The sequence below is a fragment of the Trichomonas vaginalis genome, chromosome V (assembly GCF_026262505.1).
Source record: "Trichomonas vaginalis G3 chromosome V, whole genome shotgun sequence".
In the NCBI taxonomy this organism is placed as follows: domain Eukaryota; phylum Parabasalia; order Trichomonadida; family Trichomonadidae; genus Trichomonas; species Trichomonas vaginalis.
This window is the reverse complement of record NC_067207.1, coordinates 4989029-5013206: the sequence shown is the minus strand read 5'-3', so window position 1 is coordinate 5013206 and position 24178 is coordinate 4989029. Positions and strand designations below refer to the sequence as shown.

Here is a 24178-nt window from a genome sequence, read left to right as displayed (position 1 = left end):
ATTCTGATATCAAGAAAAAGCATGTGAGCATAGCAGGTTCAAAAGAATTTTTTTCGTACAAATGCTCAATCGAGTTAAAAATACTAATTGAAATATACGAAATTACAAAAAGTAAACATTTTATTCATATATTACTTAAAACTCATGTGCTTATTCTCAAAAATGGTCGAAACAATTTTATGATCTTAAACTTTGAATTTTAATTATGCCTTTATTCGTTCAGTTGAGTATATTCGTACAAACTCTCGTTATCTGATAAATTAACTATAATAAATTAACATTTTTAATAATTTGATGGTATTATTGGCTTGCTAGTATAATATAATATAAATTAGAGTTTGTTGCTCTAGAATGTATCTGGAACAATTGCATTGATCTCAGATTAAGAAATACTGCTAACAAGTTTATTATTTGCTTGTGTTCTGTAGAAAAACGAAATAAATCAAATCTTATTCATTGACTCGAATTGTGTATGAAAAACTATTGATTCAGCTTATGGGATATTGCTGCTCGGAGCACTTGCGAGATTTATGCCGAGCATAAATTTGAATGTCACTTTTTACCCTCAACAGCCCTTGTATAGTAATCTCAATTCAAATGATATTTAATTATTAGTTCAAACTTTTTCATTTGTGTTTTCAATTTTCAGAGGTTTTGAAAACAAAAATAATAGACAGGCTGAGAATTCGTACTCTATATTATATGGTATTTAATAACCTATATTTCTTATCGACTCTCTGAAAAAAGTTGTCATTTGACAAGACTGACATTTTATAATAATGTTTTTCTTGTTATGTGCCCGTCTTGTTGGAGCTACATTTGAAGAACAATCTTGCAGTGTATGCAAGATGCTAACATGGCGAGTTCCACAATTGCTTGCACAAGGTAAAAGCGACGAAAAAATTTCAAGGGAGTTCAACTGTTTTTGCCCCGCAGTAGAGTCAAGCTCCGCGTATGCATGCCGAGAGTATTGTTCTGCCATGAGGGCTCACAAGCGCGAAATAATCAGATACATTAAGGCAGGCGAGAAACCATCAGAAATATGTTTTTCACATAAGTTTTGCCCACAAAGCACCAATGGACATGCTCATCAAAGAGTATTTAAGAGAAGAGTTCCAAGAAGAGAATTAAAACCATAATTTCTGGAATAAAAGTTAATGCAAAAGCTTGAATCTTTACATTTTGTTATATAGTTTGAGCATATACATAACAACTAATATCGAAACATTTTATGTTTATATGTTTTCAAGAAAATTGAATTCTCAATAAGAAAAAAAAGTTTATTCTAGCAATAGTAAAAATACATCGTAGTGAGTAATGAGTCTACTAAGCATCTTGCTCATGGACATCGGATTTCTATGATAATTTCATGGGAAATGTGAATTTGATATTTTCATTTCTGGTTTAATAAACGCAGGTAGGTCCTTAATGTTTGCAATAAACCGCAACAAATGTGTTGGATTCGGTTTCAATATGGAATTTCTGGCCTATTGGAAGAAGTCGCCTTATGCTTCAATTGATTTTTTGTGTTCTATTCAATTTTTTTTGAAAGGAAATGCCATCATTCGCTGCAAATTTTTTGGCTCAATCTATTGTCAGAAACGTGAGATTGAATGTGTATTTCTTTTTATGCTTGAAACTTTGGATATAAATATATAGTATTTCTAATTCTCTTTCTAAATTTCATAAATATTTTTTTTTCAAATGTATACTTTCTGACAAAGAGAGTCTCAGGAAGTACTCAAAATGTGATTTTTAATTTCATCACTTTTTTGGCGACACTAAGCGATTTTATTTAGAGAATTATTTTGGAAATTAGAGAATTTTCGAGATCAATTTCGTAAGTAAAGAACTTATTAGGAGATTGATAGGATATGGATATATTGCAATAAGACATTAGAACAATGTGATACTTAGCAAGATTAGATCTGAATATGGGAAATGAAACTGCAAATTCTCTAATTTTTTTTGTGAGCATTTATTGCATTTATTTGGTAAAGCTCACACATTGAACTGAGATTCTTTATGCGCTAAAGTATAAAAATAGTAAGTTTCCAATGTGTTTTTAAAATAATTGCACATAAACAAATACTGGCTGGAGCAATGCATTTAAAATATTATTAAGATTTATCATCGAAAATTATCAAAATTGATAATCCAAAAAGTCTTTGTAATATCCTTATGCATTTTTTTTCATTATTTATAATGAATTTATAGGCTTTAATGAAAATAAGAGAATGACTAGAATCATATTCTCTCGGCACATAGAATTGAAAATGGAGTTACTATAAAACTAAATGGATTTATTATTTTGGTGTAAAAAATAAATAAATTCAATTATTTAGTAAGAACTATGGTTTAATTTTTGCACCACGTGATATTAGAAATTTAGCTGCTTCTTCCTCATTATGAGTTATTGCACAACAAAGGGGAGTCATATCATGAAAACCCTTTGCATTGATGTCTGCTCCATGTGAAAGTAAAGTTTCTATAATTTCTTTATTACCATTACATGATGCAGTGAAGTGCAGTATCATTCTTTATCTCTTATGTTGATATCAGCACCATTTGAGATAAGAAATTTTACTATTTCTTCACAACCATTTTCAGCGGCATAATGAAGAGCAGATTTTTTATAATTGTCTTCAATAGCATTGACATCAATACCGCATGCAATTAGAAGTTCTGCAATTTCTTTACTATTTTCTCTTGCTGCAAAATGAAGAGCATTAAAACTACGAGAAGTTTTTGCATGTATATCAGCACCATATGCAATAAGGAGTTCTGCTGTTTCTTTACTGTTAAACAATGCTGCATGATGAAGAGGAGTCAAATCTTGATTACTTTTTGCATTAACATCAGCTCCATACGTTATAAGAAGATTTGCAGTTTCTAAACTATTATGTTCTGCAGCAATATGAATCGAAGATTTACGAGACATTTTAATTGTTGTAGCAACATTGGCTCCATGGGCAATAAGAAATTCAGCGGCTGATTTGTTATTAACAACTGAAGAATAATGAAGTGCAGACATACCTCCTTTATTTGTAAAATTTATATCGGAAACATGTGAAAATAAATATTCAATGAGATTAGGAATAAAAAAACAAGGTGAATAAGTAAAACATTCATTGAAATTGTTTGTTTGATCTAAATAAATGAAATATGCATGAATATTATGATAGTAATAGCAATAATTCAATTCTATTTCGAGGTTGTGCTCATTCATTAGATAAGTAACAAAATCAATGTTATGTACAGCTAGTGAATATTGCATACAACTGCCATTAATTTTTTGTTCTTTCATACATTCACTCATAATATCTGGATTTTCTCCTAAAAACGAATTATAAAGACAAAGACGAGTAGTTTTTGAATTATATTTTGATCTCAATAGTTTGAAACATTTAACAGATCCATAATAACTACATAATTCAATCAGTGAATATGGAAAGTCTTGAATTGGATATAAATCAATTTTCGATTTTTGATTTAAATTAAAACCTTCTTGTTCAGTGAAGGAAATAAATGCATCAATGTCATCATTCACAATAGCATTATAAATTGTGTTTTCTTCATGAAGATTTGGAATGGATTGAATAATGTCATATTTATCAAGGTGAAATTCTTGGCAAAGTTTTGTCATGAGAGATTTGTATCCTTTAACATATCGATTATTAAATCGAATGATACCTTTAATAATATTTATCATACTATCTGCACTAAATATGATGTTTCGATCAAGTTATTTTTGATTTGTTTGTAAACATTTGTAATTTCTTCACCTTCGTTAGACCGAAGCCTGTGTAGTGCATTAAATGTATCATCATAATCTTTATATTTACTGATAAGCTCGTTATAAATATGATGGTCGCTCATAAAAAAAGTATTTTTATCGGCGTGAAGACACAAAACAAGACAATCATTCAATATACCATAGTGAATGCATTCAAATACAAGAATTATACTTAAAGTCGATTTATTTATTGAAATTGAAATTATTTCTGTTTGAATACCAGAAAGAAAGAAAAAATACTTTGTATGCTCATTTAATTCTGATATCAAGAAAAAGCATGTGAGCATAGCAGGTTCAAAAGAATTTTTTTCGTACAAATGCTCAATCGAGTTAAAAATACTAATTGAAATATACGAAATTACAAAAAGTAAACATTTTATTCATATATTACTTAAAACTCATGTGCTTATTCTCAAAAATGGTCGAAACAATTTTATGATCTTAAACTTTGAATTTTAATTATGCCTTTATTCGTTCAGTTGAGTATATTCGTACAAACTCTCGTTATCTGATAAATTAACTATAATAAATTAACATTTTTAATAATTTGATGGTATTATTGGCTTGCTAGTATAATATAATATAAATTAGAGTTTGTTGCTCTAGAATGTATCTGGAACAATTGCATTGATCTCAGATTAAGAAATACTGCTAACAAGTTTATTATTTGCTTGTGTTCTGTAGAAAAACGAAATAAATCAAATCTTATTCATTGACTCGAATTGTGTATGAAAAACTATTGATTCAGCTTATGGGATATTGCTGCTCGGAGCACTTGCGAGATTTATGCCGAGCATAAATTTGAATGTCACTTTTTACCCTCAACAGCCCTTGTATAGTAATCTCAATTCAAATGATATTTAATTATTAGTTCAAACTTTTTCATTTGTGTTTTCAATTTTCAGAGGTTTTGAAAACAAAAATAATAGACAGGCTGAGAATTCGTACTCTATATTATATGGTATTTATAACCTATATTTCTTATCGACTCTCTGAAATAAAGTTGTCATTTGACAAGACTGACTGACATTTTATAATAATGTTTTTCTTGTTATGTGCCCGTCTTGTTGGAGCTACATTTGAAGAACAATCTTGCAGTGTATGCAAGATGCTAACATGGCGAGTTCCACAATTGCTTGCACAAGGTAAAAGCGACGAAAAAATTTCAAGGGAGTTCAACTGTTTTTGCCCCGCAGTAGAGTCAAGCTCCGCGTATGCATGCCGAGAGTATTGTTCTGCCATGAGGGCTCACAAGCGCGAAATAATCAGATACATTAAGGCAGGCGAGAAACCATCAGAAATATGTTTTTCACATAAGTTTTGCCCACAAAGCACCAATGGACATGCTCATCAAAGAGTATTTAAGAGAAGAGTTCCAAGAAGAGAATTAAAACCATAATTTCTGGAATAAAAGTTAATGCAAAAGCTTGAATCTTTACATTTTGTTATATAGTTTGAGCATATACATAACAACTAATATCGAAACATTTTATGTTTATATGTTTTCAAGAAAATTGAATTCTCAATAAGAAAAAAAAGTTTATTCTAGCAATAGTAAAAATACATCGTAGTGAGTAATGAGTCTACTAAGCATCTTGCTCATGGACATCGGATTTCTATGATAATTTCATGGGAAATGTGAATTTGATATTTTCATTTCTGGTTTAATAAACGCAGGTAGGTCCTTAATGTTTGCAATAAACCGCAACAAATGTGTTGGATTCGGTTTCAATATGGAATTTCTGGCCTATTGGAAGAAGTCGCCTTATGCTTCAATTGATTTTTTGTGTTCTATTCAATTTTTTTTGAAAGGAAATGCCATCATTCGCTGCAAATTTTTTGGCTCAATCTATTGTCAGAAACGTGAGATTGAATGTGTATTTCTTTTTATGCTTGAAACTTTGGATATAAATATATAGTATTTCTAATTCTCTTTCTAAATTTCATAAATATTTTTTTTTCAAATGTATACTTTCTGACAAAGAGAGTCTCAGGAAGTACTCAAAATGTGATTTTTAATTTCATCACTTTTTTGGCGACACTAAGCGATTTTATTTAGAGAATTATTTTGGAAATTAGAGAATTTTCGAGATCAATTTCGTAAGTAAAGAACTTATTAGGAGATTGATAGGATATGGATATATTGCAATAAGACATTAGAACAATGTGATACTTAGCAAGATTAGATCTGAATATGGGAAATGAAACTGCAAATTCTCTAATTTTTTTTGTGAGCATTTATTGCATTTATTTGGTAAAGCTCACACATTGAACTGAGATTCTTTATGCGCTAAAGTATAAAAATAGTAAGTTTCCAATGTGTTTTTAAAATAATTGCACATAAACAAATACTGGCTGGAGCAATGCATTTAAAATATTATTAAGATTTATCATCGAAAATTATCAAAATTGATAATCCAAAAAGTCTTTGTAATATCCTTATGCATTTTTTTTCATTATTTATAATGAATTTATAGGCTTTAATGAAAATAAGAGAATGACTAGAATCATATTCTCTCGGCACATAGAATTGAAAATGGAGTTACTATAAAACTAAATGGATTTATTATTTTGGTGTAAAAAATAAATAAATTCAATTATTTAGTAAGAACTATGGTTTAATTTTTGCACCACGTGATATTAGAAATTTAGCTGCTTCTTCCTCATTATGAGTTATTGCACAACAAAGGGGAGTCATATCATGAAAACCCTTTGCATTGATGTCTGCTCCATGTGAAAGTAAAGTTTCTATAATTTCTTTATTACCATTACATGATGCAGTGAAGTGCAGTATAATCTTTATCTCTTATGTTGATATCAGCACCATTTGAGATAAGAAATTTTACTATTTCTTCACAACCATTTTCAGCGGCATAATGAAGAGCAGATTTTTTATAATTGTCTTCAATAGCATTGACATCAATACCGCATGCAATTAGAAGTTCTCAATTTCTTTACTATTTTCTCTTGCTGCAAAATGAAGAGCATTAAAACTACGAGAAGTTTTTGCATGTATATCAGCACCATATGCAATAAGGAGTTCTGCTGTTTCTTTACTGTTAAACAATGCTGCATGATGAAGAGGAGTCAAATCTTGATTACTTTTTGCATTAACATCAGCTCCATACGTTATAAGAAGATTTGCAGTTTCTAAACTATTATGTTCTGCAGCAATATGAATCGAAGATTTACGAGACATTTTAATTGTTGTAGCAACATTGGCTCCATGGGCAATAAGAAATTCAGCGGCTGATTTGTTATTAACAACTGAAGAATAATGAAGTGCAGACATACCTCCTTTATTTGTAAAATTTATATCGGAAACATGTGAAAATAAATATTCAATGAGATTAGGAATAAAAAAACAAGGTGAATAAGTAAAACATTCATTAAAATTGTTTGTTTGATCTAAATAAATGAAATATGCATGAATATTATGATAGTAATAGCAATAATTCAATTCTATTTCGAGGTTGTGCTCATTCATTAGATAAGTAACAAAATCAATGTTATGTACAGCTAGTGAATATTGCATACAACTGCCATTAATTTTTTGTTCTTTCATACATTCACTCATAATATCTGGATTTTCTCCTAAAAACGAATTATAAAGACAAAGACGAGTAGTTTTTGAATTATATTTTGATCTCAATAGTTTGAAACATTTAACAGATCCATAATAACTACATAATTCAATCAGTGAATATGGAAAGTCTTGAATTGGATATAAATCAATTTTCGATTTTTGATTTAAATTAAAACCTTCTTGTTCAGTGAAGGAAATAAATGCATCAATGTCATCATTCACAATAGCATTATAAATTGTGTTTTCTTCATGAAGATTTGGAATGGATTGAATAATGTCATATTTATCAAGGTGAAATTCTTGGCAAAGTTTTGTCATGAGAGATTTGTATCCTTTAACATATCGATTATTAAATCGAATGATACCTTTAATAATATTTATCATACTATCTGCACTAAATATGATGTTTCGATCAAGTTATTTTTGATTTGTTTGTAAACATTTGTAATTTCTTCACCTTCGTTAGACCGAAGCCTGTGTAGTGCATTAAATGTATCATCATAATCTTTATATTTACTGATAAGCTCGTTATAAATATGATGGTCGCTCATAAAAAAAGTATTTTTATCGGCGTGAAGACACAAAACAAGACAATCATTCAATATACCATAGTGAATGCATTCAAATACAAGAATTATACTTAAAGTCGATTTATTTATTGAAATTGAAATTATTTCTGTTTGAATACCAGAAAGAAAGAAAAAATACTTTGTATGCTCATTTAATTCTGATATCAAGAAAAAGCATGTGAGCATAGCAGGTTCAAAAGAATTTTTTTCGTACAAATGCTCAATCGAGTTAAAAATACTAATTGAAATATACGAAATTACAAAAAGTAAACATTTTATTCATATATTACTTAAAACTCATGTGCTTATTCTCAAAAATGGTCGAAACAATTTTATGATCTTAAACTTTGAATTTTAATTATGCCTTTATTCGTTCAGTTGAGTATATTCGTACAAACTCTCGTTATCTGATAAATTAACTATAATAAATTAACATTTTTAATAATTTGATGGTATTATTGGCTTGCTAGTATAATATAATATAAATTAGAGTTTGTTGCTCTAGAATGTATCTGGAACAATTGCATTGATCTCAGATTAAGAAATACTGCTAACAAGTTTATTATTTGCTTGTGTTCTGTAGAAAAACGAAATAAATCAAATCTTATTCATTGACTCGAATTGTGTATGAAAAACTATTGATTCAGCTTATGGGATATTGCTGCTCGGAGCACTTGCGAGATTTATGCCGAGCATAAATTTGAATGTCACTTTTTACCCTCAACAGCCCTTGTATAGTAATCTCAATTCAAATGATATTTAATTATTAGTTCAAACTTTTTCATTTGTGTTTTCAATTTTCAGAGGTTTTGAAAACAAAAATAATAGACAGGCTGAGAATTCGTACTCTATATTATATGGTATTTATATAACCTATATTTCTTATCGACTCTCTGAAATAAAGTTGTCATTTGACAAGACTGACATTTTATAATAATGTTTTTCTTGTTATGTGCCCGTCTTGTTGGAGCTACATTTGAAGAACAATCTTGCAGTGTATGCAAGATGCTAACATGGCGAGTTCCACAATTGCTTGCACAAGGTAAAAGCGACGAAAAAATTTCAAGGGAGTTCAACTGTTTTTGCCCCGCAGTAGAGTCAAGCTCCGCGTATGCATGCCGAGAGTATTGTTCTGCCATGAGGGCTCACAAGCGCGAAATAATCAGATACATTAAGGCAGGCGAGAAACCATCAGAAATATGTTTTTCACATAAGTTTTGCCCACAAAGCACCAATGGACATGCTCATCAAAGAGTATTTAAGAGAAGAGTTCCAAGAAGAGAATTAAAACCATAATTTCTGGAATAAAAGTTAATGCAAAAGCTTGAATCTTTACATTTTGTTATATAGTTTGAGCATATACATAACAACTAATATCGAAACATTTTATGTTTATATGTTTTCAAGAAAATTGAATTCTCAATAAGAAAAAAAAGTTTATTCTAGCAATAGTAAAAATACATCGTAGTGAGTAATGAGTCTACTAAGCATCTTGCTCATGGACATCGGATTTCTATGATAATTTCATGGGAAATGTGAATTTGATATTTTCATTTCTGGTTTAATAAACGCAGGTAGGTCCTTAATGTTTGCAATAAACCGCAACAAATGTGTTGGATTCGGTTTCAATATGGAATTTCTGGCCTATTGGAAGAAGTCGCCTTATGCTTCAATTGATTTTTTGTGTTCTATTCAATTTTTTTTGAAAGGAAATGCCATCATTCGCTGCAAATTTTTTGGCTCAATCTATTGTCAGAAACGTGAGATTGAATGTGTATTTCTTTTTATGCTTGAAACTTTGGATATAAATATATAGTATTTCTAATTCTCTTTCTAAATTTCATAAATATTTTTTTTTCAAATGTATACTTTCTGACAAAGAGAGTCTCAGGAAGTACTCAAAATGTGATTTTTAATTTCATCACTTTTTTGGCGACACTAAGCGATTTTATTTAGAGAATTATTTTGGAAATTAGAGAATTTTCGAGATCAATTTCGTAAGTAAAGAACTTATTAGGAGATTGATAGGATATGGATATATTGCAATAAGACATTAGAACAATGTGATACTTAGCAAGATTAGATCTGAATATGGGAAATGAAACTGCAAATTCTCTAATTTTTTTTGTGAGCATTTATTGCATTTATTTGGTAAAGCTCACACATTGAACTGAGATTCTTTATGCGCTAAAGTATAAAAATAGTAAGTTTCCAATGTGTTTTTAAAATAATTGCACATAAACAAATACTGGCTGGAGCAATGCATTTAAAATATTATTAAGATTTATCATCGAAAATTATCAAAATTGATAATCCAAAAAGTCTTTGTAATATCCTTATGCATTTTTTTTTCATTATTTATAATGAATTTATAGGCTTTAATGAAAATAAGAGAATGACTAGAATCATATTCTCTCGGCACATAGAATTGAAAATGGAGTTACTATAAAACTAAATGGATTTATTATTTTGGTGTAAAAAATAAATAAATTCAATTATTTAGTAAGAACTATGGTTTAATTTTTGCACCACGTGATATTAGAAATTTAGCTGCTTCTTCCTCATTATGAGTTATTGCACAACAAAGGGGAGTCATATCATGAAAACCCTTTGCATTGATGTCTGCTCCATGTGAAAGTAAAGTTTCTATAATTTCTTTATTACCATTACATGCTGCATGATGAAGTGCAGTATCATTCAGTTTATCTCTTATGTTGATATCAGCACCATTTGAGATAAGAAATTTTACTATTTCTTCACAACCATTTTCAGCGGCATAATGAAGAGCAGATTTTTTATAATTGTCTTCAATAGCATTGACATCAATACCGCATGCAATTAGAAGTTCTTCAATTTCTTTACTATTTTCTCTTGCTGCAAAATGAAGAGCATTAAAACTACGAGAAGTTTTTGCATGTATATCAGCACCATATGCAATAAGGAGTTCTGCTGTTTCTTTACTGTTAAACAATGCTGCATGATGAAGAGGAGTCAAATCTTGATTACTTTTTGCATTAACATCAGCTCCATACGTTATAAGAAGATTTGCAGTTTCTAAACTATTATGTTCTGCAGCAATATGAATCGAAGATTTACGAGACATTTTAATTGTTGTAGCAACATTGGCTCCATGGGCAATAAGAAATTCAGCGGCTGATTTGTTATTAACAACTGAAGAATAATGAAGTGCAGACATACCTCCTTTATTTGTAAAATTTATATCGGAAACATGTGAAAATAAATATTCAATGAGATTAGGAATAAAAAAACAAGGTGAATAAGTAAAACATTCATTAAAATCGTTTGTTTGATCTAAATAAATGAAATATGCACGAATATTATGATAGTAATAGCAATAATTCAATTCTATTTCGAGGTTGTGCTCATTCATTAGATAAGTAACAAAATCAATGTTATGTACAGCTAGTGAATATTGCATACAACTGCCATTAATTTTTTGTTCTTTCATACATTCACTCATAATATCTGGATTTTCTCCTAAAAACGAATTATAAAGACAAAGACGAGTAGTTTTTGAATTATATTTTGATCTCAATAGTTTGAAACATTTAACAGATCCATAATAACTACATAATTCAATCAGTGAATATGGAAAGTCTTGAATTGGATATAAATCAATTTTCGATTTTTGATTTAAATTAAAACCTTCTTGTTCAGTGAAGGAAATAAATGCATCAATGTCATCATTCACAATAGCATTATAAATTGTGTTTTCTTCATGAAGATTTGGAATGGATTGAATAATGTCATATTTATCAAGGTGAAATTCTTGGCAAAGTTTTGTCATGAGAGATTTGTATCCTTTAACATATCGATTATTAAATCGAATGATACCTTTAATAATATTTATCATACTATCTGCACTAAATATGATGTTTCGATCAAGTTATTTTTGATTTGTTTGTAAACATTTGTAATTTCTTCACCTTCGTTAGACCGAAGCCTGTGTAGTGCATTAAATGTATCATCATAATCTTTATATTTACTGATAAGCTCGTTATAAATATGATGGTCGCTCATAAAAAAAGTATTTTTATCGGCGTGAAGACACAAAACAAGACAATCATTCAATATACCATAGTGAATGCATTCAAATACAAGAATTATACTTAAAGTCGATTTATTTATTGAAATTGAAATTATTTCTGTTTGAATACCAGAAAGAAAGAAAAAATACTTTGTATGCTCATTTAATTCTGATATCAAGAAAAAGCATGTGAGCATAGCAGGTTCAAAAGAATTTTTTTCGTACAAATGCTCAATCGAGTTAAAAATACTAATTGAAATATACGAAATTACAAAAAGTAAACATTTTATTCATATATTACTTAAAACTCATGTGCTTATTCTCAAAAATGGTCGAAACAATTTTATGATCTTAAACTTTGAATTTTAATTATGCCTTTATTCGTTCAGTTGAGTATATTCGTACAAACTCTCGTTATCTGATAAATTAACTATAATAAATTAACATTTTTAATAATTTGATGGTATTATTTGGCTTGCTAGTATAATATAATATAAATTAGGAGTTTGTTGCTCTAGAATGTATCTGGAACAATTGCAATTGATCTCAGATTAAGAAATACTGCTAACAAGTTTATTATTTGCTTGTGTTCTGTAGAAAAACGAAATAAATCAAATCTTATTCATTGACTCGAATTGTGTATGAAAAACTATTGATTCAGCTTATGGGATATTGCTGCTCGGAGCACTTGCGAGATTTATGCCGAGCATAAATTTGAATGTCACTTTTTACCCTCAACAGCCCTTGTATAGTAATCTCAATTCAAATGATATTTAATTATTAGTTCAAACTTTTTCATTTGTGTTTTCAATTTTCAGAGGTTTTGAAAACAAAAATAATAGACAGGCTGAGAATTCGTACTCTATATTATATGGTATTTAAATAACCTATATGAGAGTTTTATATCTTATCAACTCTCTGAAAAAAAGTTGTCATTTGACAAGACTGACATGACAACATTTTATAATAATGTTTTTCTTGTTATGTGCCCGTCTTGTTGGAGCTACATTTGAAGAACAATCTTGCAGTGTATGCAAGATGCTAACATGGCGAGTTCCACAATTGCTTGCACAAGGTAAAAGCGACGAAAAAATTTCAAGGGAGTTCAACTGTTTTTGCCCCGCAGTAGAGTCAAGCTCCGCGTATGCATGCCGAGAGTATTGTTCTGCCATGAGGGCTCACAAGCGCGAAATAATCAGATACATTAAGGCAGGCGAGAAACCATCAGAAATATGTTTTTCACATAAGTTTTGCCCACAAAGCACCAATGGACATGCTCATCAAAGAGTATTTAAGAGAAGAGTTCCAAGAAGAGAATTAAAACCATAATTTCTGGAATAAAAGTTAATGCAAAAGCTTGAATCTTTACATTTTGTTATATAGTTTGAGCATATACATAACAACTAATATCGAAACATTTTATGTTTATATGTTTTCAAGAAAATTGAATTCTCAATAAGAAAAAAAAGTTTATTCTAGCAATAGTAAAAATACATCGTAGTGAGTAATGAGTCTACTAAGCATCTTGCTCATGGACATCGGATTTCTATGATAATTTCATGGGAAATGTGAATTTGATATTTTCATTTCTGGTTTAATAAACGCAGGTAGGTCCTTAATGTTTGCAATAAACCGCAACAAATGTGTTGGATTCGGTTTCAATATGGAATTTCTGGCCTATTGGAAGAAGTCGCCTTATGCTTCAATTGATTTTTTGTGTTCTATTCAATTTTTTTTGAAAGGAAATGCCATCATTCGCTGCAAATTTTTTGGCTCAATCTATTGTCAGAAACGTGAGATTGAATGTGTATTTCTTTTTATGCTTGAAACTTTGGATATAAATATATAGTATTTCTAATTCTCTTTCTAAATTTCATAAATATTTTTTTTTCAAATGTATACTTTCTGACAAAGAGAGTCTCAGGAAGTACTCAAAATGTGATTTTTAATTTCATCACTTTTTTGGCGACACTAAGCGATTTTATTTAGAGAATTATTTTGGAAATTAGAGAATTTTCGAGATCAATTTCGTAAGTAAAGAACTTATTAGGAGATTGATAGGATATGGATATATTGCAATAAGACATTAGAACAATGTGATACTTAGCAAGATTAGATCTGAATATGGGAAATGAAACTGCAAATTCTCTAATTTTTTTTGTGAGCATTTATTGCATTTATTTGGTAAAGCTCACACATTGAACTGAGATTCTTTATGCGCTAAAGTATAAAAATAGTAAGTTTCCAATGTGTTTTTAAAATAATTGCACATAAACAAATACTGGCTGGAGCAATGCATTTAAAATATTATTAAGATTTATCATCGAAAATTATCAAAATTGATAATCCAAAAAGTCTTTGTAATATCCTTATGCATTTTTTTTCATTATTTATAATGAATTTATAGGCTTTAATGAAAATAAGAGAATGACTAGAATCATATTCTCTCGGCACATAGAATTGAAAATGGAGTTACTATAAAACTAAATGGATTTATTATTTTGGTGTAAAAAATAAATAAATTCAATTATTTAGTAAGAACTATGGTTTAATTTTTGCACCACGTGATATTAGAAATTTAGCTGCTTCTTCCTCATTATGAGTTATTGCACAACAAAGGGGAGTCATATCATGAAAACCCTTTGCATTGATGTCTGCTCCATGTGAAAGTAAAGTTTCTATAATTTCTTTATTACCATTACATGATGCAGTGAAGTGCAGTATATCTAAATTATCTCTTATGTTGATATCAGCACCATTTGAGATAAGAAATTTTACTATTTCTTCACAACCATTTTCAGCGGCATAATGAAGAGCAGATTTTTTATAATTGTCTTCAATAGCATTGACATCAATACCGCATGCAATTAGAAGTTCTGCAATTTCTTTACTATTTTCTCTTGCTGCAAAATGAAGAGCATTAAAACTACGAGAAGTTTTTGCATGTATATCAGCACCATATGCAATAAGGAGTTCTGCTGTTTCTTTACTGTTAAACAATGCTGCATGATGAAGAGGAGTCAAATCTTGATTACTTTTTGCATTAACATCAGCTCCATACGTTATAAGAAGATTTGCAGTTTCTAAACTATTATGTTCTGCAGCAATATGAATCGAAGATTTACGAGACATTTTAATTGTTGTAGCAACATTGGCTCCATGGGCAATAAGAAATTCAGCGGCTGATTTGTTATTAACAACTGAAGAATAATGAAGTGCAGACATACCTCCTTTATTTGTAAAATTTATATCGGAAACATGTGAAAATAAATATTCAATGAGATTAGGAATAAAAAAACAAGGTGAATAAGTAAAACATTCATTGAAATTGTTTGTTTGATCTAAATAAATGAAATATGCATGAATATTATGATAGTAATAGCAATAATTCAATTCTATTTCGAGGTTGTGCTCATTCATTAGATAAGTAACAAAATCAATGTTATGTACAGCTAGTGAATATTGCATACAACTGCCATTAATTTTTTGTTCTTTCATACATTCACTCATAATATCTGGATTTTCTCCTAAAAACGAATTATAAAGACAAAGACGAGTAGTTTTTGAATTATATTTTGATCTCAATAGTTTGAAACATTTAACAGATCCATAATAACTACATAATTCAATCAGTGAATATGGAAAGTCTTGAATTGGATATAAATCAATTTTCGATTTTTGATTTAAATTAAAACCTTCTTGTTCAGTGAAGGAAATAAATGCATCAATGTCATCATTCACAATAGCATTATAAATTGTGTTTTCTTCATGAAGATTTGGAATGGATTGAATAATGTCATATTTATCAAGGTGAAATTCTTGGCAAAGTTTTGTCATGAGAGATTTGTATCCTTTAACATATCGATTATTAAATCGAATGATACCTTTAATAATATTTATCATACTATCTGCACTAAAATATGATGTTTCGATCAAGTTATTTTTGATTTGTTTGTAAACATTTGTAATTTCTTCACCTTCGTTAGACCGAAGCCTGTGTAGTGCATTAAATGTATCATCATAATCTTTATATTTACTGATAAGCTCGTTATAAATATGATGGTCGCTCATAAAAAAAGTATTTTTATCGGCGTGAAGACACAAAACAAGACAATCATTCAATATACCATAGTGAATGCATTCAAATACAAGAATTATACTTAAAGTCGATTTATTTATTGAAATTGAAATTATTTCTGTTTGAATACCAGAAAGAAAGAAAAAATACTTTGTATGCTCATTTAATTCTGATATCAAGAAAAAGCATGTGAGCATAGCAGGTTCAAAAGAATTTTTTTCGTACAAATGCTCAATCGAGTTAAAATACTAATTGAAATATACGAAATTACAAAAAGTAAACATTTTATTCATATATTACTTAAAACTCATGTGCTTATTCTCAAAAATGGTCGAAACAATTTTATGATCTTAAACTTTGAATTTTAATTATGCCTTTATTCGTTCAGTTGAGTATATTCGTACAAACTCTCGTTATCTGATAAATTAACTATAATAAATTAACATTTTTAATAATTTGATGGTATTATTGGCTTGCTAGTATAATATAATATAAATTAGAGTTTGTTGCTCTAGAATGTATCTGGAACAATTGCATTGATCTCAGATTAAGAAATACTGCTAACAAGTTTATTATTTGCTTGTGTTCTGTAGAAAAACGAAATAAATCAAATCTTATTCATTGACTCGAATTGTGTATGAAAAACTATTGATTCAGCTTATGGGATATTGCTGCTCGGAGCACTTGCGAGATTTATGCCGAGCATAAATTTGAATGTCACTTTTTACCCTCAACAGCCCTTGTATAGTAATCTCAATTCAAATGATATTTAATTATTAGTTCAAACTTTTTCATTTGTGTTTTCAATTTTCAGAGGTTTGAAAACAAAAATAATAGACAGGCTGAGAATTCGTACTCTATATTATATGGTATTTATATAACCTATATTTCTTATCGACTCTCTGAAATAAAGTTGTCATTTGACAAGACTGACATTTTATAATAATGTTTTTCTTGTTATGTGCCCGTCTTGTTGGAGCTACATTTGAAGAACAATCTTGCAGTGTATGCAAGATGCTAACATGGCGAGTTCCACAATTGCTTGCACAAGGTAAAAGCGACGAAAAATTTCAAGGGAGTTCAACTGTTTTTGCCCCGCAGTAGAGTCAAGCTCCGCGTATGCATGCGAGAGTATTGTTCTGCCATGAGGGCTCACAAGCGCGAAATAATCAGATACATTAAGGCAGGCGAGAAACCATCAGAAATATGTTTTTCACATAAGTTTTGCCCCAAAGCACCAATGGACATGCTCATCAAAGAGTATTTAAGAGAAGAGTTCCAAGAAGAGAATTAAAACCATAATTTCTGGAATAAAAGTTAATGCAAAAGCTTGAATCTTTACATTTTGTTATATAGTTTGAGCATATACATAACAACTAATATCGAAACATTTTATGTTTATATGTTTTCAAGAAAATTGAATTCTCAATAAGAAAAAAAAGTTTATTCTAGCAATAGTAAAAATACATCGTAGTGAGTAATGAGTCTACTAAGCATCTTGCTCATGGACATCGGATTTCTATGATAATTTCATGGGAAATGTGAATTTGATATTTTTCATTTCTGGTTTAATAAACGCAGGTAGGTCCTTAATGTTTGCAATAAACCGCAACAAATGTGTTGGATTCGGTTTCAATATGGAATTTCTGGCCTATTGGAAGAAGTCGCCTTATGCTTCAATTGATTTTTTGTGTTCTATTCAATTTTTTTTGAAAGGAAATGCCATCATTCGCTGCAAATTTTTTGGCTCAATCTATTGTCAGAAACGTGAGATTGAATGTGTATTTCTTTTTATGCTTGAAACTTTGGATATAAATATATAGTATTTCTAATTCTCTTTCTAAATTTCATAAATATTTTTTTTCAAATGTATACTTTCTGACAAAGAGAGTCTCAGGAAGTACTCAAAATGTGATTTTTAATTTCATCACTTTTTTGGCGACACTAAGCGATTTTATTTAGAGAATTATTTTGGAAATTAGAGAATTTTCGAGATCAATTTCGTAAGTAAAGAACTTATTAGGAGATTGATAGGATATGGATATATTGCAATAAGACATTAGAACAATGTGATACTTAGCAAGATTAGATCTGAATATGGGAAATGAAACTGCAAATTCTCTAATTTTTTTGTGAGCATTTATTGCATTTATTTGGTAAAGCTCACACATTGAACTGAGATTCTTTATGCGCTAAAGTATAAAAATAGTAAGTTTCCAATGTGTTTTAAAATAATTGCACATAAACAAATACTGGCTGGAGCAATGCATTTAAAATATTATTAAGATTTATCATCGAAAATTATCAAAATTGATAATCCAAAAAGTCTTTGTAATATCCTTATGCATTTTTTTTCATTATTTATAATGAATTTATAGGCTTTAATGAAAATAAGAGAATGACTAGAATCATATTCTCTCGGCACATAGAATTGAAAATGGAGTTACTATAAAACTAAATGGATTTATTATTTTGGTGTAAAAAATAAATAAATTCAATTATTTAGTAAGAACTAAATTTTTGCACCACGTGATATTAGAAATTTAGCTGCTTCTTCCTCATTATGAGTTATAGTTATCATGATATTTCTGCTCCATGTGAAAGTAAAGTTTCTATAATTTCTTTATTACCATTACATGATGCAGTGAAGTGCAGTATAATCTAAATTATCTCTTATGTTGATATCCACCATTTGAGATAAGAAATTTTACTATTTCTTTTTTAGCGGCATAATGAAGAGCAGATTTTTTATAATTGTCTTCAATAGCATTGACATCAATACCGCATGCAATTAGAAGTTCTGCAATTTCTTTACTATTTTCTCTTGCTGCAAAATGAAGAGCATTAAAACTACGAGAAGTTTTTGCATGTATATCAGCACCATATGCAATAAGGAGTTCTGCTGTTTCTTTACTGTTAAACAATGCTGCATGATGAAGAGGAGTCAAATCTTGATTACTTTTTGCATTAACATCAGCTCCATACGTTATAAGAAGATTGCAGTTTCTAAACTATTATGTTCTGCAGCAATATGAATCGAAGATTTACGAGACATTTTAATTGTTGTAGCAACATTGGCTCCATGGGCAATAAGAAATTCAGCGGCTGATTTGTTATTAACAACTGAAAATAATGAAGTGCAGACATACCTCCTTATTTGTAAAATTTATATCGAAACATGTGAAAATAAATATTCAATGAGATTAGGAATAAAAAAACAAGGTGAATAAGAAAACATTCATTGAAATGTTTGTTTGATCTAAATAAATGAAATATGCATGAATATTATGATAGTAATAGCAATAATTCAATTCTATTTCGAGGTTGTGCTCATTCATTAGATAAGTAACAAAATCAATGTTATGTACAGCTAGTGAATATTGCATACAACTGCCATTAATTTTTTGTTCTTTCATACATTCACTCATAATATCTGGATTTCTCCTAAAAACGAATTATAAAGACAAAGACGAGTAGTTTTTGAATTATATTTTTGATCTCAATAGTTTGAAACATTTAACAGATCCATAATAACTACATAATTCAATCAGTGAATATGGAAAGTCTTGAATTGGATATAAATCAATTTTCGATTTTTGATTTTAAATTATAAACCTGCTGTTCCAGTGAAGAAATAAATTGCATCAATTGTCATATTGCACAATAGCATTAATAAATTGTTTTTCTCTTCAATGAAGATTTGGAATGGATTGAATAATGTCAATATGTTATCAAGGTGAAATTATGGCAAAAGTTTTTGTCATGAGAGATTTGTATCTGCTTTAGTCATACGATTATTAAAATCGAATGATACCTTTAAATAATATTATCATACTATCTGCCACTACATATGATGTTTCGATCGAAGTTTATTTTTGAATTTTTGGTTTGTACATTTGTAATTTCTTCACCCTTCGTTAGACCGAAGACCGGCGTAGTAGTGCATTAAATGTATCATCATAATCTTAATACTTTACTGAAGATAACTCGGTTGATAAATATGATGGTCGTCATAAAAAAAAGTATTTTTATCGGCGTGCAAGACACAAAAAAGACAATCATTCATATACAATAGGTGAATGCATTCAAATACAAAGAAGTTATACTAAAAGTCCGATTTAATTTTATTGAAATTGAAATTATTTCTGTTTGATACCAGAAGAAAGAAAAAATACTTTGTATGCTCATTTAATTCCTGAATATCAAGGAAAAAGCATGTGAGCATGAGCAGGTTCAAAAGAATTTTTTTTCGTACAAATGCTCAATCGAGTTAAAAAATACTAATTGAAAATATACGAAAATTACAAAAAGTAAACATTTTATTCATATATTACTTAAAACATCCATGTGCTTATTCCAAAAATGGTCGAAAGCAATTTTTATGATCTTAACTTTGAATTTTAGATTATGCCTTTATTCGTTCAGGAGTATATTCCGTACAAAGCTCCTCGTTATCTGATAAATTAACTATAATAAATTAAACATTTTTAATAATTTGATGTATTATTAGGCTTGCTAGTATAATATAATATAAATTAGAGTTTGTTGCTCTAGAATGTTATCTGGAAGCAATTGCATTGATAATCAGATAAGAAATACTGCTACTAAGTTTATTTATTTGCTTGTGTTTGTAGAAAAACGAAAATAAATCAAATCTTTGATTCATTGACAGTCGAATTGTGTATGAAAAAACTATTGATTCAGCTTATGGATATTGCTGCTCGAGCACTTGCGAGATTAATGCCGAGCATAAATTTGAATGTCACTTTTTACACTCAAGCAGCCCTTGTAATAGTAATCGTCAATTCCAAATGAAATATTTAATTATTAGTTCCCCAAATTACCTGTTTTTCATTTGTGTTTTCAATTTTCAGAGGTTTTAAAAACAAAAAATAATAGACAGGCTGAGAAATTCGTCTCTATATTATATGGTATTTTATATAAGCCTATATTTCTTATCGACTCTCTGAAATAAAGTTGTCATTTGACAAAGACTGACATTTTATAATAAATGTTTTTCTTGTTATGTGCCCGTCTTGTTGGAGCTACATTTTGAAGAAGGCAATCTTTGCAGTGATGCAAGATGCTAACATGGCGAAGTTCCACAAATTGCTTGCAGCAAGGTAAAAGCGACGAAAAATTTTCCAAAGGGAGTTCAGCTGTTTTTGCCCCGCAGTAAGAGTCAAGCTCCGCGTATGCATGCCGAGAGTATTGGTTTCTGCCATGAGGCTCACAAGCGCGAAATAATCAGATACATTAAGGCAGGCGAGAAATCCATACAAGAAATATGTTTTTCAGCATAATTTTGGCCCACAAAGCACAATTGGACATGCTCATCAAAGAGTATTTAAGAAAGAAGAGTTCCAAGAAGAGAATTAAAACCATAATTTCTGGAATAAAAGTTTTATGGCAAAAAGCCTGAATCTTTACATTTTGTTTATATAGTTTGAGCATATACCATAACAACTAATATCGAACATTTTTAATGTTTATATGTTTTCAAGAAAATTGAATTCTCATAGAAAAAAGTTTATTCTAGCAATAGTAAAAATACATCGTAGTGAGTAATGAGTCTACTAGGCATCTTGCTCATGGACATCGGATTTCTATGATAATTTCATGGGAAATGTGAATTTGATATTTTCCATTTCTGGTTTAATAAACGCAGGTAGGTCTAATGTTTGCAAATAAACCGCAACAAATGTGTTGGATTCGGTTTCAATATGGAATTTCTGGCCTGTTGGAAGAAGTCGCCTTATGCTTCAATTGATTTTTTGTTTCTAATTTCAATTTTTGAAAGGAAATGCCATCATTCGCTGCAAATTTTTTGGCTCAATCTATTGTCAGAACGTAGAATTGAATGTGTATTTCTTTTATGCTTGAAACTTTGGATATAAATATATAGTATTTCTAATTCTCTTTCTAAAATTTCATAAAATATTTTTTTCAAATGTATACTTTTCTGACAAAGAGAGTCTCAGGAAGTACTCAAAAATGTGATTTTAATTTCATCACTTTTTTTGGCGACACTAAGCGTTTTATTTAGAGTAATTATTTTGGAAATTAGAGAATTTTCGAGATCAATTTCGTAAGTAAAGAACTTATTAGGAGATTGATAGGATATGGATATATTGCAATAAGACCATTAGAACAATGTGATACTAGCAAAGATTAGATCTGAATATGGGAAATGAACTGCAAATTCTCTAATTTTTTTGTGAGCAATTTATTGCATTTATTTGGTAAAGCTCACACATTGAACTGAGATTCTTTATGCGCTAAAGTATAAAAATAGTAAGTTCCAATGTGTTTTTAAAATAATTGCACATAAACAAATACTGGCTGGAGCAATGCATTATAAATATTATTAAGATTTATCATCCGGAAAATTATCAAAATTGATAATCCAAAAGTCTTTGTAATATCCTTATGCATTTTTTTTCATTATTTATAATGAATTTATAGGCTTTAATGAATAATAGAGAATGACTAGAATCATATTCTCGGACAATAGAATTGAAAATGAGTTACTATAAACTAAATGGATTTATTTATTTTGTGTAAAAAAATAAATAAATTTCAATTAATTTAGTAAGAACTATGGTTTAATTTTTCACCACGTGATATTAGAAATTTAGCTGCTCTCCATGATTATGAGTTATTGCACAACAAAGGGGAGTCATATCATGAAAACCCTTTGCATTGATTCTGCTCCATGTGAAAGTAAAGTTTCTATAAGTTTCTTTATTACCATTAAATGATGCAGTTGAAGTGCAGTATAATCTATTATCTCTTATGTTGATATCAGCACCATTTGAGATAAGAAATTTTACTATTTCTTCACACCATTTTCAGCGGCATAATGAAAGCAGATTTTTTATAATTGTCTTCAATAGCAATTGACATCAATACCCGCATAGCAATTAGAAGTTCTTCAATTTCTTTACTAATTTTCTCTTGCTGCAAAATGAAGAGCATTAAAACTACGAGAAGTTTTGCATGTATATCAGCACCATATGCAATAAGGAGTTCTGCTGTTTCTTTACTGTAAACAATGCTGCATGATGAAGAGGAGTCAAATCTTGATTACTTTTGTGCATTAACATCAGCTCCATACGTTATAAGAAGATTTGCAGTTTCTAAACTATTATGTTCTGAGCAATATGAATCGAAGATTTACGAGACATTTTAATTGTTTGTAGCAACATTGGCTCCATGGGGCAATAAGAAATCAGCGACTGATTTGTTATTAACAACTGAAGAATAATGAAGTGCAGACATACCTCCTTTATTTGTAAAATTTATATCGGAAACATGTGAAAATAAATATTCAATGAGATTTAGAATAAAAAAACAAGGGTGAATAAGTAAAACATTCATTAAATATGTTTGTTTGATCTAAATAAATGAAATATTGCAGAATATTATGATAGTAATAGCAATAATTCAATTCTATTTCGAGTTGTGCTCATTCATTAGATAAGTAACAAAATCAATGTTATGTACAGCTAGTGAATATTGCATACAACTGCCATTAATTTTTGTTACTTTCATACATTCACTCATAATATCTGGATTTTCTCCTAAAAACGAATTATAAATGACAAAGACGAGTAGTTTTTGAATTATATTTTGATCTCATAGTTTGAAAAACATTTAACAGATCCATAATAAACTACATAATTCAATCAGTGAATATGGAAAGTCTTGAATTGGATATAAATCAATTTCGATTTTGATTTAAGATTAAAACCTTCTTGTTCAGTGAAGAAAATAAATGCATCAATGTCATCTTCACAATAGCATTATAAATTGTGTTTTCTTCATGAAGATTTGGAATGGATTGAAATAATGTCATATTTAATCAAGGTGAAATTCTTGGCAAAGTTTTGTCATGAGAGATTTGTATCCTTTAACATATCGATTATTAAATCGAATGATACCTTTAAATAATATTTATCATACTATCGCACTAAATATGATGTTTCGATCAAGTTATTTTTGATTTGTTTGTAAACATTTGTAATTTTCTTCACCTTCGTTAGACGAAGCCTGTGTAAGTGCATTAAATGTATCATCATAATCTTATTATTACTGATAA

At 29.2% G+C, this 24178-nt stretch overlaps 6 protein-coding genes across 6 annotated transcripts; 4 read left to right on the top strand and 2 right to left on the bottom strand.

The window, feature by feature from the left end:
* Positions 1 to 779: 779 nt before the first annotated feature.
* TVAGG3_0280740 (granulysin related family) lies at positions 780 to 1139 on the top strand (the record flags this gene model as incomplete). The annotated part of the gene is made up of 1 exon (XM_051228859.1): positions 780 to 1139. One exon carries the CDS (start codon positions 780 to 782, stop codon positions 1137 to 1139), a length of 360 nt encoding a protein of 119 aa, XP_051098589.1.
* A 3696-nt stretch (positions 1140 to 4835) lies between these two features.
* Positions 4836 to 5195, top strand: TVAGG3_0280730 (granulysin related family; the record flags this gene model as incomplete). The annotated part of the gene is made up of 1 exon (XM_051228858.1): positions 4836 to 5195. The coding sequence occupies one exon, from the start codon at positions 4836 to 4838 to the stop codon at positions 5193 to 5195; it is 360 nt and encodes a 119-aa protein (XP_051098588.1).
* A 3692-nt stretch (positions 5196 to 8887) lies between these two features.
* On the top strand, positions 8888 to 9247 carry TVAGG3_0280720 (granulysin related family; the record flags this gene model as incomplete). Its single annotated transcript, XM_051228857.1, has 1 exon — positions 8888 to 9247. One exon carries the CDS (start codon positions 8888 to 8890, stop codon positions 9245 to 9247), a length of 360 nt encoding a protein of 119 aa, XP_051098587.1.
* A 1213-nt stretch (positions 9248 to 10460) lies between these two features.
* TVAGG3_0280710 (spectrin binding) lies at positions 10461 to 11432 on the bottom strand (the record flags this gene model as incomplete). Its single annotated transcript, XM_001286073.1, has 1 exon — positions 10461 to 11432. The coding sequence occupies one exon, from the start codon at positions 11430 to 11432 to the stop codon at positions 10461 to 10463; it is 972 nt and encodes a 323-aa protein (XP_001286074.1).
* Positions 11433 to 12968: 1536 nt separating this feature from the next.
* On the top strand, positions 12969 to 13328 carry TVAGG3_0280700 (granulysin related family; the record flags this gene model as incomplete). Its single annotated transcript, XM_001292625.1, has 1 exon — positions 12969 to 13328. The coding sequence occupies one exon, from the start codon at positions 12969 to 12971 to the stop codon at positions 13326 to 13328; it is 360 nt and encodes a 119-aa protein (XP_001292626.1).
* A 1538-nt stretch (positions 13329 to 14866) lies between these two features.
* TVAGG3_0280690 (spectrin binding) lies at positions 14867 to 16070 on the bottom strand (the record flags this gene model as incomplete). Its single annotated transcript, XM_001287030.2, has 1 exon — positions 14867 to 16070. A coding segment is annotated over one exon (1204 nt), but the record flags the coding sequence as incomplete, so codon positions are not given.
* Positions 16071 to 24178: the final 8108 nt, after the last annotated feature.